This window comes from Camelina sativa, chromosome 20 (genome assembly GCF_000633955.1).
Source record: "Camelina sativa cultivar DH55 chromosome 20, Cs, whole genome shotgun sequence".
NCBI classification, from domain to species: Eukaryota; Viridiplantae; Streptophyta; class Magnoliopsida; order Brassicales; family Brassicaceae; genus Camelina; species Camelina sativa.
The window spans coordinates 4006110-4019144 of NC_025704.1; the positions used below are offsets into that span (position 1 = coordinate 4006110).

At 37.1% G+C, this 13035-nt stretch overlaps 3 protein-coding genes across 4 annotated transcripts in view; 2 read left to right on the forward strand and 1 right to left on the reverse strand.

Annotated features, from left to right (window-relative positions):
- LOC104769178 (cellulose synthase A catalytic subunit 5 [UDP-forming]) lies at positions 839–6242 on the forward strand. The gene is made up of 13 exons (XM_010493328.2): positions 839–1341; positions 1723–1918; positions 2042–2214; positions 2304–2400; positions 2487–2658; positions 2759–3371; positions 3467–3604; positions 3699–3824; positions 3934–4146; positions 4248–4512; positions 4605–4804; positions 4903–5253; positions 5379–6242. The coding sequence occupies exons 1-13, from the start codon at positions 1261–1263 to the stop codon at positions 5958–5960; spliced, it is 3207 nt and encodes a 1068-aa protein (XP_010491630.1). The 5' UTR covers positions 839–1260; the 3' UTR covers positions 5961–6242.
- On the forward strand, positions 8128–8979 carry LOC104769179. The gene has a single exon (XM_010493329.2). It carries the CDS (start codon positions 8241–8243, stop codon positions 8565–8567), a length of 327 nt encoding a protein of 108 aa, XP_010491631.1. The 5' UTR covers positions 8128–8240; the 3' UTR covers positions 8568–8979.
- Positions 9863–13035, reverse strand: part of LOC104769180 (RNA-binding protein 39) — a 6116-nt gene continuing 2943 nt past the window's right edge. Inside the window, exons 7-13 of one of the 2 annotated variants that reach the window (XM_019242356.1) lie at positions 11798–11875; positions 11622–11705; positions 11492–11556; positions 11217–11397; positions 10998–11086; positions 10797–10911; positions 9863–10134 (exon numbers count right to left, since the gene is read on the reverse strand). In XM_019242356.1, coding sequence (XP_019097901.1) covers positions 10099–10134; positions 10797–10911; positions 10998–11086; positions 11217–11397; positions 11492–11556; positions 11622–11705; positions 11798–11875 — 648 coding nt within the window. In that variant the 3' untranslated portion in view covers positions 9863–10098. Of the gene's footprint in view, positions 10135–10529; positions 10709–10796; positions 10912–10997; positions 11087–11216; positions 11398–11491; positions 11557–11621; positions 11706–11797; positions 11876–13035 lie in introns of those variants that run through there. The other variant, XM_010493330.1, reaches the window with a different exon arrangement.

Here is a 13035-nt window from a genome sequence, read left to right on the forward strand (position 1 = left end):
GGGGGGGGGGGGGTCAACAGTACATTAAATTAGATAAGCAAACAGGAGAAAAAACAAATGGGACATAAAATGGTGGGTGAAGCCAAATTTAATTCCTTATATCTATCTAGGCAAGAGTTAGTGAATAGAAGAATTATAAATTTAATTATGTATGCAAGAGGGTAAAGGGAATGAACTCATGAAGCAAAGAAAGATACACCCTGAAGTACTCATTATAACTTAGGTATATAGTAGTAAAGTACATTAATTTTTTTTTGAAAAACACAGTTAGAAGTAAAAACCCAATGTAGTCAACAAACATCCCTCTAAGCTTAAATTTTTGTACGTGAATTTATATATATTGGCCATGTTTAAGGGCTTGTAAAATTAGTCATGAAACAGAAGACAGAAGAATCAAATTAATCATAAAAAAGAAGACAGAAGAACAAACAACAACAACACAGGGAAATAAATGTAAAGAGAGAGAGAGAGAGGGGTGGTGGTGATCCAATGTTTACCCAATTTTTAATTTTCTTTCGTCTTTTTCCGATGAATAAAGACTCAATGAGTCAACAAAATTATTCATTTTTTGTTTTCTTACGTCAATTTTAAAGTCATTTTATATAGTAATTAGTATGCTTTTACTTAATAATACTACGTTCTTTGTAGTTTGTAGTAGTATTAATTTTGATTTTATGAGAAATACATACCCAACTGTTAAAAGAGGACAAATAGGAATGGTGGAGGACAGAGAGAGAGAGCCAAGCGACACACTTTTACAGGGTCCCACACTTTTTAAACATTTTTTTCTTCTCTTATTACTTTTGGGTTTTTGGGTAAGTTTTTATACTTCAATTTTAATCTCTAAAGCTTCCGTCTCTGTATCTCTCTCTCTTCGTCTTCTTCATTACGCGTCTTCTTCTTCTTCTTCTACTACATTTGCCCCCTCTCTCTTTAATTATCAGCAGCTCACCTTTCACTATCTCTTGATTTCTCTTTCTCTTTATTTATTGTGAACTTCTGTGTCTGCGTACATTTGGAGATTCTCTCTTTCTTTCACTCAAGTTTCTTCCATTGCTTCCTTCTATTGGAGAAAAAAAAAAAAACAAAACTTGAGAAGTTTCCTCACTCCACAACTTCGTTCTGAAAAGGCAAAAGCTGGTTTTGGGGTTATTATTGCATGTTTTGATGGGAGTTGTAACGACTGGATCTCTCTCTTGTCCCGTCTTTTGGGTTTAGTTGAATTCTCTCTCTGTCTGTAACTGTTTTTGTCGGCTCAATATGAATACTGGTGGTCGGCTCATCGCTGGTTCTCATAACCGGAATGAGTTCGTCTTGATTAATGCCGACGAGAGTGCCAGAGTAAGTTACACTCTACCCACAATTTCATTCAAAAAGCTTTCTCCTTTCTTTTCTCTGCTTTTTGATTTGTTTAAAACCCCATTGTTCTGTGTAAAGGTTTTGCCTTTTTCCTTCTTCTGGATCTGGGGTTTTCACATTTCACCCGTTTTATAAAATTCAATTAGGGTTTAAGATTCCAAAATTCTTACCTAGTACTTTTTAATCAACATGTACAGTGAAAATTTGTGTCGGTGGGGATTGAATTCTGAGTTCAAGTTTGTGTAATGCCCCAAATCTATTCACTTTGCTTTAAAGAACAAAACTTTGAATTGTGAATATTCACTGTTCGAGATCCAAATCTATGTTTGTTTCCTAATTTGCTGTTATTTTTTTAATATACAGATACGATCAGTGGAAGAACTAAGTGGGCAAACATGTCAAATCTGTGGAGATGAGATTGAGTTGGGGGTTGATGGAGAGTCTTTTGTGGCTTGTAATGAATGTGCTTTCCCTGTCTGTAGACCTTGTTATGAGTACGAGAGACGAGAAGGCAACCAATCTTGTCCTCAGTGCAAAACTCGTTACAAGCGTATCAAAGGTTGATCACTTTTTAATTTCTTTCAATTGGTTTTTTTAAAGCTTATACTTACGGATGGGAGAGATTAGAAGAAAAGGTGTGTGTTTGTTTCTCACAAAGGTTCTGTAATTGTTTTTTTTTCAGGAAGTCCAAGGGTTGTAGGAGATGAGGAAGATGATGGAATGGATGATCTTGATTTTGAGTTTGATTATAGGAGTGGCCTTGAAACTGATACTTTCTCTCTCCGTAACTCGGAGTTTGATTTGGCCTCTGCTCCACCTGGCTCACACATCCCTTTGTTAACTTATGGAGAAGAGGTTGGTTCATATTTTCTCCACTTATTGTATTGCCTCTTAAATTCTATTTCTTGGCTCATTTGGTTGTTTGTTATGATTGTTTTTGGTAGGACGTTGAGATTTCATCTGAAAGTCATGCTCTTATTGTTTCTCCATCACCTGGTCATGTCAATAGATATCATCAACCGCATATTGCTGACCCCGCTGGTAAGTTTTCTTTTCTGAAGTAACATATTTGGTTTCCTCTTTGTTTTTGTTTGTGGTTACTAAGCTACTGGTTTGCTCTGTCACAGCACATCCAAGACCAATGGTACCTCAGAAAGACCTTGCGGTTTATGGATATGGAAGTGTTGCGTGGAAGGATAGAATGGAGGAGTGGAAGCGAAAGCAGAATGAGAAATTTCAGGTTGTTAAACATGATGGAGATTCTAGTATTGGCGATGGAGATGACGCTGAGATTCCCATGTAAGACAGACAAAATATATCGTAACAACACTGTCTTGTGTCATGTTTCATTACTTTGCTTTGGTATTTATGAGCATGGTTTTGTTTCTTGATGTGTTAGGATGGATGAGGGAAGGCAGCCTCTGTCTAGGAAAGTACCAATAAAGTCGAGCAAAATAAACCCGTACAGGATGCTAATAGTGCTCCGTCTTGTGATTCTCGGTCTCTTTTTCCATTACCGTATTCTTCACCCCGTCAATGATGCTTACGCCCTGTGGCTAATATCAGTGATATGCGAGATATGGTTTGCGGTTTCATGGGTTCTTGATCAGTTCCCTAAATGGTATCCTATAGAAAGGGAGACATACTTGGACCGGCTCTCGTTGAGGTACGAGAAAGAAGGGAAACCATCAGAACTAGCTGCTGTGGATGTTTTCGTCAGTACGGTGGATCCTTTGAAAGAGCCTCCGCTTATTACAGCAAACACCGTTCTGTCTATTCTTGCGGTTGATTATCCGGTAGACAGGGTTGCTTGTTATGTGTCTGATGATGGTGCTGCTATGCTTACTTTTGAAGCACTTTCAGAAACTGCGGAGTTCGCTAGGAAATGGGTTCCGTTCTGTAAGAAGTACACTATCGAGCCACGTGCCCCTGAATGGTACTTTTGCCACAAGATGGATTATTTGAAGAATAAAGTTCATCCTGCATTTGTTAGGGAACGACGAGCCATGAAGGTTTGTTCATTCTTGCTTGCACCTTTATATATATAATTCCTGAGAAAACTTTGGGGCTCTATTGAAGAGAGTTTCCTTTTTCTTCCTGGTTGCAGAGAGATTATGAAGAATTCAAGGTCAAGATCAATGCTTTAGTTGCAACTGCACAGAAAGTTCCTGAAGAAGGTTGGACTATGCAAGACGGTACTCCTTGGCCTGGTAATAACGTGCGAGATCATCCTGGCATGATCCAGGTAAGGCGTTAACTGTTTCTTTCTATTATATGTTCTGTGTGTGTATATACTCCCAAACTTACTAGTTTATTTTATTGCCTTTTCCTGGAATAAGGTCTTCCTTGGAAATAACGGAGTTCGTGATGTAGAAAACAACGAGTTGCCTCGCCTTGTTTATGTATCTCGTGAGAAGAGACCCGGATTTGACCATCATAAGAAGGCTGGAGCCATGAATTCCCTGGTAACTAATAATGCTTAACTCTTTAAAAAGTGTTTTAAAGAGCGCTACATGATGGTCTCTAGCTAACTTTCAGAGTCTTTCCTTTTCATGTTGCCGTATTTAATTGAAGATACGAGTCTCGGGAGTACTATCAAATGCTCCTTATCTTCTAAATGTTGATTGTGATCACTACATCAATAATAGCAAGGCTCTTAGAGAAGCAATGTGTTTTATGATGGATCCTCAGTCGGGAAAGAAAATTTGCTATGTTCAGTTCCCTCAAAGATTCGATGGGATTGATAAAAGCGACAGATACTCTAATCGTAATGTTGTATTCTTCGATGTAAGTACACAATTCTCTATCACTGCATCCTTCTCTTGAGTAGTTGAGTTATACATCCGCTCTTACTTAATAAGCTTTTGATCTTGTAACTCTTGAAACAGATAAATATGAAAGGTTTGGATGGATTACAAGGACCTATATACGTTGGAACCGGGTGTGTTTTTAGGAGACAGGCACTTTATGGATATGATGCGCCAAAAAAGAAGAAGTCTCCACGTATGACTTGCAATTGCTGGCCTAAATGGTGTTTGTTTTGTTGTGGTCTAAGAAAGAATCGTAAGACAAAGACAACTGATAAGAAAAAGAAGAACAGGGAAGCCTCAAAGCAGATACATGCGCTGGAAAATATCGAAGAGGGTTCCAAAGGTAAAATAGAAGAAACCTGCTGTATTATTTGGTTTCAACAGTTAGCTTCAGTTCATTTCTGAACTGGTTTTTGTTTGTTTCTTTTTTTTCAGGCACTAATAATGAGGTGAAATCACCAGAGGCGGCGCAATTGAAGTTAGAGAAGAAGTTTGGACAATCACCTGTTTTTGTTGCCTCTGCTGCTAAAGAGAATGGTGGGCTTGCTAGCAACGCGAGTCCAGCTTCTCTGCTTAGAGAAGCCATCCAAGTCATTAGTTGTGGGTACGAAGATAAAACCGAATGGGGAAAAGAGGTAATGTAGCGCTCTTCAAAACACTTTATAGCACTTTGTCTTTCATGTTGCAATAAGGTTTTTGATATCTTTCATGGTGTTTGTGAAATTCATTCAAGATTGGGTGGATCTACGGTTCTGTCACTGAGGATATCCTCACGGGTTTCAAGATGCATTCTCATGGCTGGAGATCGGTTTACTGTACACCCAAGATACCTGCATTTAAAGGATCAGCACCTATCAATCTTTCTGACCGTCTTCATCAAGTTCTTCGGTGGGCTCTTGGGTCTGTTGAGATATTCTTGAGCAGACATTGCCCTATTTGGTATGGTTATGGAGGTGGTTTGAAATGGCTTGAGAGATTGTCTTACATCAACTCTGTGGTTTATCCATGGACCTCTATTCCACTCCTTGTTTACTGTTCTCTTCCTGCTATATGTCTTCTCACCGGAAAATTCATTGTCCCTGAGGTAAAATAACAAACCCATCTTTAAGCTCTCTAAAGTATGTACCTTTATTTTCATCTTTAGCTCTCTTAAAGTATCAATCTTTTATTCTATGTTAAAGGTTTTCTTTGCTCTTGTTTCTGTTGCAGATTAGTAACTATGCAAGTATCCTCTTCATGGCACTATTCGGGTCGATTGCTGTAACGGGCATTCTCGAGATGCAATGGGGTAAAGTTGGAATCGATGATTGGTGGAGAAACGAACAGTTTTGGGTAATTGGAGGTGTTTCAGCTCATCTCTTTGCTCTCTTCCAAGGTCTCCTCAAGGTTTTAGCTGGTGTCGACACAAACTTCACAGTCACATCTAAAGCAGCTGATGATGGAGAATTCTCTGACCTTTACATTTTCAAATGGACCTCACTCTTGATACCTCCGACAACACTACTAATCATAAACGTGATTGGAGTCATTGTGGGAATCTCTGATGCGATCAGTAACGGATATGACTCGTGGGGACCTCTATTCGGAAGATTGTTCTTTGCCTTTTGGGTCATCCTCCATCTATATCCTTTCCTAAAAGGTCTGCTTGGGAAACAAAACAGGATGCCTACTATCATTCTTGTGTGGTCGATCCTTCTAGCCTCTATCCTTACGCTTCTTTGGGTCCGAGTGAACCCGTTTGTGGCCAAAGGCGGTCCTATCCTTGAGATATGTGGGTTGGACTGTCTTTGATTGATGATAACATATAAAAACGATTTTCCACAGAGGTAAAGTAAAGAGGGAAAGTGGCACTCACACATTTGTTTTGGTTACTGTTCTTTTTTACTATTAATTGAGGGAACAAAAGACCCTGTTAGATTTGATGAACACAAGAAGAAAAGGGATTTAGATATATAATGTTATATTTTTGGAAGAAGGGTGTTGTATTGTATTTGTTGTAGATATAGAAGAAGGTGTTGCTGTCTTATATTTTTTTGGGGTGAAGTAAAAAAACAGAAAAGATTGTTTCATCTATATTATTATTAATTCTTTCATTGAAACATTTTGATCAATCTTCTGCAAATTCTAGATTAAAAAGAGTGCTTCATCTATAAATGTTTTTTAAGTAAAAGATGTTTTATAATTGTGAGATTCAGTCTCTGTGGATCTTCTTGTCTAGTAATTATTTTCTCACGCTGAGGAAGAGAGACCTCGGAGTCGGATCAAGAAACAGTCAAAAAGTCAACACGAACCAAACCAAAAGGATCATTCATTGTAGTTAAGATATAACATGTGTAGAATCATTCTAACTCTCTCTATATGAACAAAAGTCATTGACTGAGAGTACTAACTATTTTATAAATTTAGTCCGATACATAAAATCATACCTTTTTTTAGTAAATTATCTTCTATTTAAACATTCAGTTAAGTGAACTGCTGTTATTTTGTTAAAATTTTCAACTGAGTTATGGTCGGACAGACCTGACCTGATAGAGCATATCGGAATTTAAAGAACATGTAAGGTATAATACACTATACAATGTGTTACCCTTTAAAATTTAAACCAAATAAAATTTTATTCTCTTGACGTTGAATACAAGAATTTTCTAAAGAAAAAGAAACGACAGATGGCTTTATTTTCTAGAAAACAGCCAAAACAAGAGATGGCTTTTAAAGTTGTACTATTTCCTTTGGAAAAAAAAAAGAAAACTAATTTAGTTAGATAACTGTATAAACATTTCGTGAGAAGAGAAGCAAATAAAAAAGGAGGCTTTAGTACCAAAAGTGTGAAAAGATACGCGTTTTGTGACCAATGGGGAAGTAATAACTAAATAATAAGTCAAAATAGGTGGAGACCACACCAATGGAAGGGGTCTGTTCTTTGGATATTCCTTAATTTTAGTTTAAAAGCTTTTTACATAAAAGAAGAAATCATAATCGTAGGATTCAGGTCAACAGAGTGAAATTAAAGTAGCTGATATATTTTCATCATCTGACGGTGTAGATCTGCGTTGATCTTTGATAGCCCAGTACAACACAGTGTACCTGATAGCTGTGCCGTCTCTTTGCTTTTTGACCCCAACATTTTTGCCTATATTAATAGTCATGCCAGATAGTTTATTCATATTACATCTTAAACCCCTCAGTAAATAAGGATTACTCAATCAATTTATTGTATTTGTGGTCCATTAGTTATAAGATTTTTTTTTTTATAATAAAAAGATCAGCTCATGAGAGCCATTAGGAAGAAAAATCGTTAACAAACAAAACATGATGCAGAGATACACGCGCTTGGCGTGCCAAAGAATCTGCACTTACATTAGCATTTCTTGAAATTAAAGATAAAAAGAAAGAAGAAATCTCCTCTCTGTCCATTTTGATATCGTCGAGGTAGATCTTGAAGGCCGGCCAGTGTTGAAGAGAATATATTATCTTCACCAAGTCTGAGCAATCTGTATAAAAAGCCACATCTCGGTAGTCATGACCAATCATGCACCGCAAAGCCCAAACAAAAGATTTATAAGATTCATGTCTAGTTATAAGATTTATTTGTTCTAGGATTTTGAAATACTAAAATTCGATTTCTTTCTCACTATAAGTATTATTATCTTATTTGACCGTTTTGAATTGGTACTAAGGATAAAATTCATGATTAATTAGTTAGTGTTCTAACAAACAAAACTATTAGGAAAATAAACTGAATGTATATATAATACAGCTATACATATTTATTTCTTTGTAATTCTTACATGAATACCCATAGTTAAATTTAAAACCTAAATCATAAGCTATTTGATGGTGGAAAATGTAATTTACGAAAGTGTGGAAGGGTTCAACAAAATAATAAAAATATAGGGACGAGTTTGCAAAATATAGTTGAAAAGATGAGATAGATAAGAGATTTCGCAGCACCAACGTCGCAGTTTCTCATGCCCTTCAAAAACCCTTCTCAACATTACGTAATCCTCGAAGAAACTTACTTATAAACAAAAATTTTAGAATAATACGACAAATTCAAACACCATAATTTTCATGATGGAGAAGATCAAATCAAAGATTGAGAGTAACAAACGGAGGAGAAGACAAGAGATGGTAACGGAGACAGAGATGGAGGCTGCGCAACAGTTGATGCATTTGAGCGACGAAGAGATCAGTAATCTCAATATCATCAAGAAGAACAAGAAGAAGACGATCGAGGACATCTTCGGCGTAGATGATATTCATGATGATGAAGATGATGATCAATGCAAGAAGGAAACGATGATTTTGAGAGTAATGTCATCGAAGAAGAGGAAGAAGTATAGGACGATTGAGAGCATTTACATGGCCACGAGACCTATCAGGGTCGTGATTAGATGATCAAACAACTCTCGTTAGGTTTGCAGTTTAAGTTTTTTTTTATAAAAAATACAGTACTATGGTTTCATGAATATTTAGAGATATTTAAGTATTTTGTAATTAGTTCTAAGCATAAAATATTTTTTTATCATTTTGAGAAAGGAAGAAACACACTTGGGTTTTAATCATAGTTTACATTATTTTATGACTTGATGATGCTATACGATCGATCGAGGATGATAAGGTTCGAGGGAGCAAAAAGATCAAATGATTATGATCTATGAGTCACGGCTTTCTTGTTTCTTCAAATAAAAACAAAACAATCTTAGAACGCGTGCAAGTATTATTCATGTATATATTTTTACGCGTATTGGGTATTCTCTTTCACGATTCACACTCTTAAGTTTTATTAACAAAAGAAGAATTATACTCATACGAACATCTTTGTACTTATCTATGTATGATTTAACATATGTTTTTCTCTAATTGAAAGTACTCATTCTATAATGTAGTTGAGGATGTTTTCTACAGTAAATACATGTTATTGTAATGTAATACCTTTTTGGGGATGAAATTTTGGATTTTTGAACGGATGATTGAGAATGGAGATATTCGTTGGGAAAACTTTTAGAATTTATAGGTTGGCGGAAACTCACAGAAGATATCTTTGGGACTAGCCGGTGGATATGGATGGACATTGAATTTCGGGAATATGGGGGCGTCGTCTGTAACACTTCTGACCCAAGCTAGGGACAAGGGTAGTCTACATAGGAGGAGGAATTGGAATATGGTGACAAAAGAATTAATGTGACTTGTTATTGACTGAAATTTGAAATGGTAAAAATTAGGATATGGTTGACGTGTGATTGTGTGTTACTTAGGAACGCTTTCTTGAATTGGCTAGCTGTGGTGCTCGCACCTCTATAGATATACTCGATGTGAAAGTAAATTGTCCGACCAAGCGTAGAGGCTTGTGTCTAGGAGCAGGAGGATGGAATTTGGAGTTTAAACAACAAGGTTTTATCTGATTACTTAGTTCTATATTTGGGGATTGTGTAGCCTACAAAGTAAGTGATGATGTTATAAAACATGGTTACGAAAGGATGTTTTGCATGCGTTTTACTACTATTTATGATGGTATCTATACGGACAATCACATTAATACCATTCTCCGGATGAAGTCGCAGGTTGATTGTTATCTTCCTTGGAATCATCCGGATGGGTTTGAAGCGGCCTAAGGAACAGTCTGCAATCCAAGCTTGCTGTTTCGTGAGAAACTTCGATATTGTTATAATGTAACACACAAGAAAGTAGAATTGAATTTTAAGTGCAAACACTTTAAAATAAAACTGAAAACATTTCTAAGATCAAAATATGGAAAGTTACAACCAACAGAGAACCAAAAAGAAGAAAGGAAACGTCCCCATAAGACTTTTTGATCTATATAATATATATATTTAAGACAAGAGATTGAAGCTGGATCGCAGTTCGGTTTAAGTTTATACCAGTCAGAACAAGAAAATATACGAGAGGAGACATGCCTTCACTCAATTTAGTCCTTGGCTTTGGCTTCATATTCATCTCGAGGCTGCAAGTATAGATACATCATTCAGTCCAACCAGAGAAACAGATGAGAAAAAAAAAAAAAAACAGAGAATGTGATGAATCATCTATTTTACCATGAAAGTTGCAGTTATCATCTTTTGTGCAAACCACCTCCTGTGCATCACGTTTTGAGCTGCCACTGCACCTTGCACTGTTTCAAACCGCAGATACACAAAACCCGCACTGTTCCTGCATTTTAACAGATTCAGAGCACTGTCACAGATCTATAAACATCAAGAACCAAACATGCAAGAATCTTTGATTGAATTACTTACTTGTCTACATAAATATGGCTGACTCTGCCATACCTTGAGCATTCTTCCTTAACGTCTTCTCTAATCTCAAGATCAAACTCCGNACAACCAACAAAGAACCAAAAAGAAGAAAGGAAACGTCCCCATAGACTTTTGATCTATATAAATATATTTTAGACAAGAGATTGAACCTAGATCGCAGTTCGGTTTAGGTTTATACCAGTCAGAACAAGAAAATATACGAAAGGAGACATGCCTTCATTCAATTTGGTCCTTGGCTTTGGCCTCATATTCATGCCGAGGCTGCAATTATAGATAAATCATTCAGTCCAACCGGAGATGAGAAAAAGAAAAAAAAAAAACAGAGAATGTGATGAATCATCTATTTTACCATGAAAGTTGCAGTTATCATCTTTTGTGCAAACCACCTCCTGTGCATCACGTTTTGAGCTGCCACTGCACCTTGCACTGTTTCAAACCGCAGATACACAAAACCCGCACTGTTCCTGCATTTTAACAGATTCAGAGCACTGTCACAGATCTATAAACATCAAGAACCAAACATGCAAGAATCTTTGATTGAATTACTTACTTGTCTACATAAATATGGCTGACTCTGCCATACCTTGAGCATTCTTCCTTAACGTCTTCTCTAATCTCAAGATCAAACTCCGGGTCCGTCTGCAACAATTTAATAGTGCTTTCATGTTAATAATACTGGCAGAAAAGAGCCAGCAACCATCCACTAATACAAGGCTGAGACTTGTTTTCTCACAGCTCTCAAACGGAAAAAAAAGAAGCAAGAATTAACCTCGGTTGCAGGATCAAACATGTTCTTAAGTAGGAGACAGTCACTTGGCTGACCAACAGGCTCAGTGACGAAAGAAGGGTTTGCTGCTGTTGGAAGCACTGCCGTTGGGAAACTAGGAATCATGCCTGGTTGATTATAAGCTGTTCCATTTAATGCTGGCACTCCGAGAGAGCCCACAATGCTGTGGACGAATTCCATGTGTTATAGAGAGATACATGCAATTAAAAAATTGTGCACCAAAACAGGCAGAAGAGATGCATACAAGAGAGACATACCTCGCTGCGATACCTGTACGATCCAGTTTCTGCATAAGCAGAGCCCTAGATTGTGCATTTAAAGCCTGAAAAAAGGAGTCATTTAGAAGCCTTAAAAGAGAAGGAAGAGTACAAGGATAAGGTAGCTTACCAGTCCACCTCCATCATCATCATCAAAATCAGCAGATTTTGGAGCAGTATCGTGTGTACCAATATGATCAGACACGGCGGACACCTATAATAAAATTTATCCAAATAAAGTATCAATCAATCGATCCATGCAAGTATAAGAGCTCATCATTTGTCCACAATGAGTTCAAAACTCACCTTAATTGTCCTACCAGAAATCTCCAGCTTTCCATTCAACTCAATTTGGGCTGCCTTTGAATGTTCAAGTTGGGCAAACTGTGGAAGGGAAATTAATATCAGTGGGGAATATCGAAGATAAAGGGTACCAACTAATTAAAAAAGCGTGTTCTACTAACCTGAATAAAGCCAAAACCTTTGCACTGCTTAGTTTCAGCGTCAACTGGTAGCTGAACAAGCTCAACAGGACCAAACCTCTCAAAAATCTGATAAAGAAAAGGAAACAACTCAGAGCATGGACGATATTGGGAAAAATACTTGCCGGTATGTGCATAAGTAATAAAGGCTTTCAAGAAAGACATCAAGACTGTCTAGAAAAAAATGTCACCTGTCTAAGCTCCGGCTCTGACAAGTTGAAATGCAGGTTTCCAACATATAGTTTCCTATCTGCAGGGCCAGTACCACCCGTAGTACTATTAGTTTGCGCCAAATTCTTTTCAGCTTCAGAGGACTTAACCATCACAGGTTGTCCAAGAAATATTTGTTCAGACAGAGCTAAGGCCATTGGAACTGACGTCACCTCATAAAACTCAATATACCTGCAGATCCAAAAAAAAAAAGAAGATATACTTGACTTCAAGAACACGTAGGACAAAAAATCTGAAAAAAACTTACAAAGCAAGTAGCAAAGAGAACTTGGAAACAAAAAACTTTAGTGCGGGGATTCAAGCTGAGTCTCATTTGGAGGGTTGGAGGCCTAGAGTAATAGAAATAGTTAGCCCATCATGATAAAAAACAATAATCAAACTAAAACAGCAATGACTAGATATGCAAGCTCCTCCATCAGCGAATAACCCATACAGAGGACTGGGAACACCAGAGACTAAGATGAAGCATCACACAAAGAATGTGAAATAAGATGTAAAGACTAATGTATTCCTTCCTTCCTGGTAGTGCTTGCAATGGAAAGTAACACAACTGAAATAGGATTCAGGTTTTCTGACATCTACCTTGACCACGCAGAATTGATTAAACAAGTGTGCAAGGTATTGCCATCATCCTCATCATTATCGCATGGCTAGTGCATCTAAGAATACAGAATCGAGTTCTTGAAATTGCAGAGAAAACTGAATATGCAGAATATTACATACCAAGTGCACATACACAACACTAAGCTAAAAGAAACTGAAAGAAATTCATACCCGACTCCTTTTGATCGTCTTGAATTTCTGTCCATGATCAATCGCACATCCCTCACC

Coding starts and splice junctions, on each gene's coding strand:
- LOC104769178 (XM_010493328.2), top strand. CDS start 1,261: ATGAATACTGGTGGTCGGCTCATCGCTGGTTCTCATAACCGGAATGAG. Junction 1,342..1,722: donor ATGCCGACGAGAGTGCCAGA/GTAAGTTACACT, acceptor TTTAATATACAG/ATACGATCAGTGGAAGAACT. Junction 3,372..3,466: donor GGGAACGACGAGCCATGAAG/GTTTGTTCATTC, acceptor TCCTGGTTGCAG/AGAGATTATGAAGAATTCAA.
- LOC104769179 (XM_010493329.2), top strand. CDS start 8,241: ATGATGGAGAAGATCAAATCAAAGATTGAGAGTAACAAACGGAGGAGA.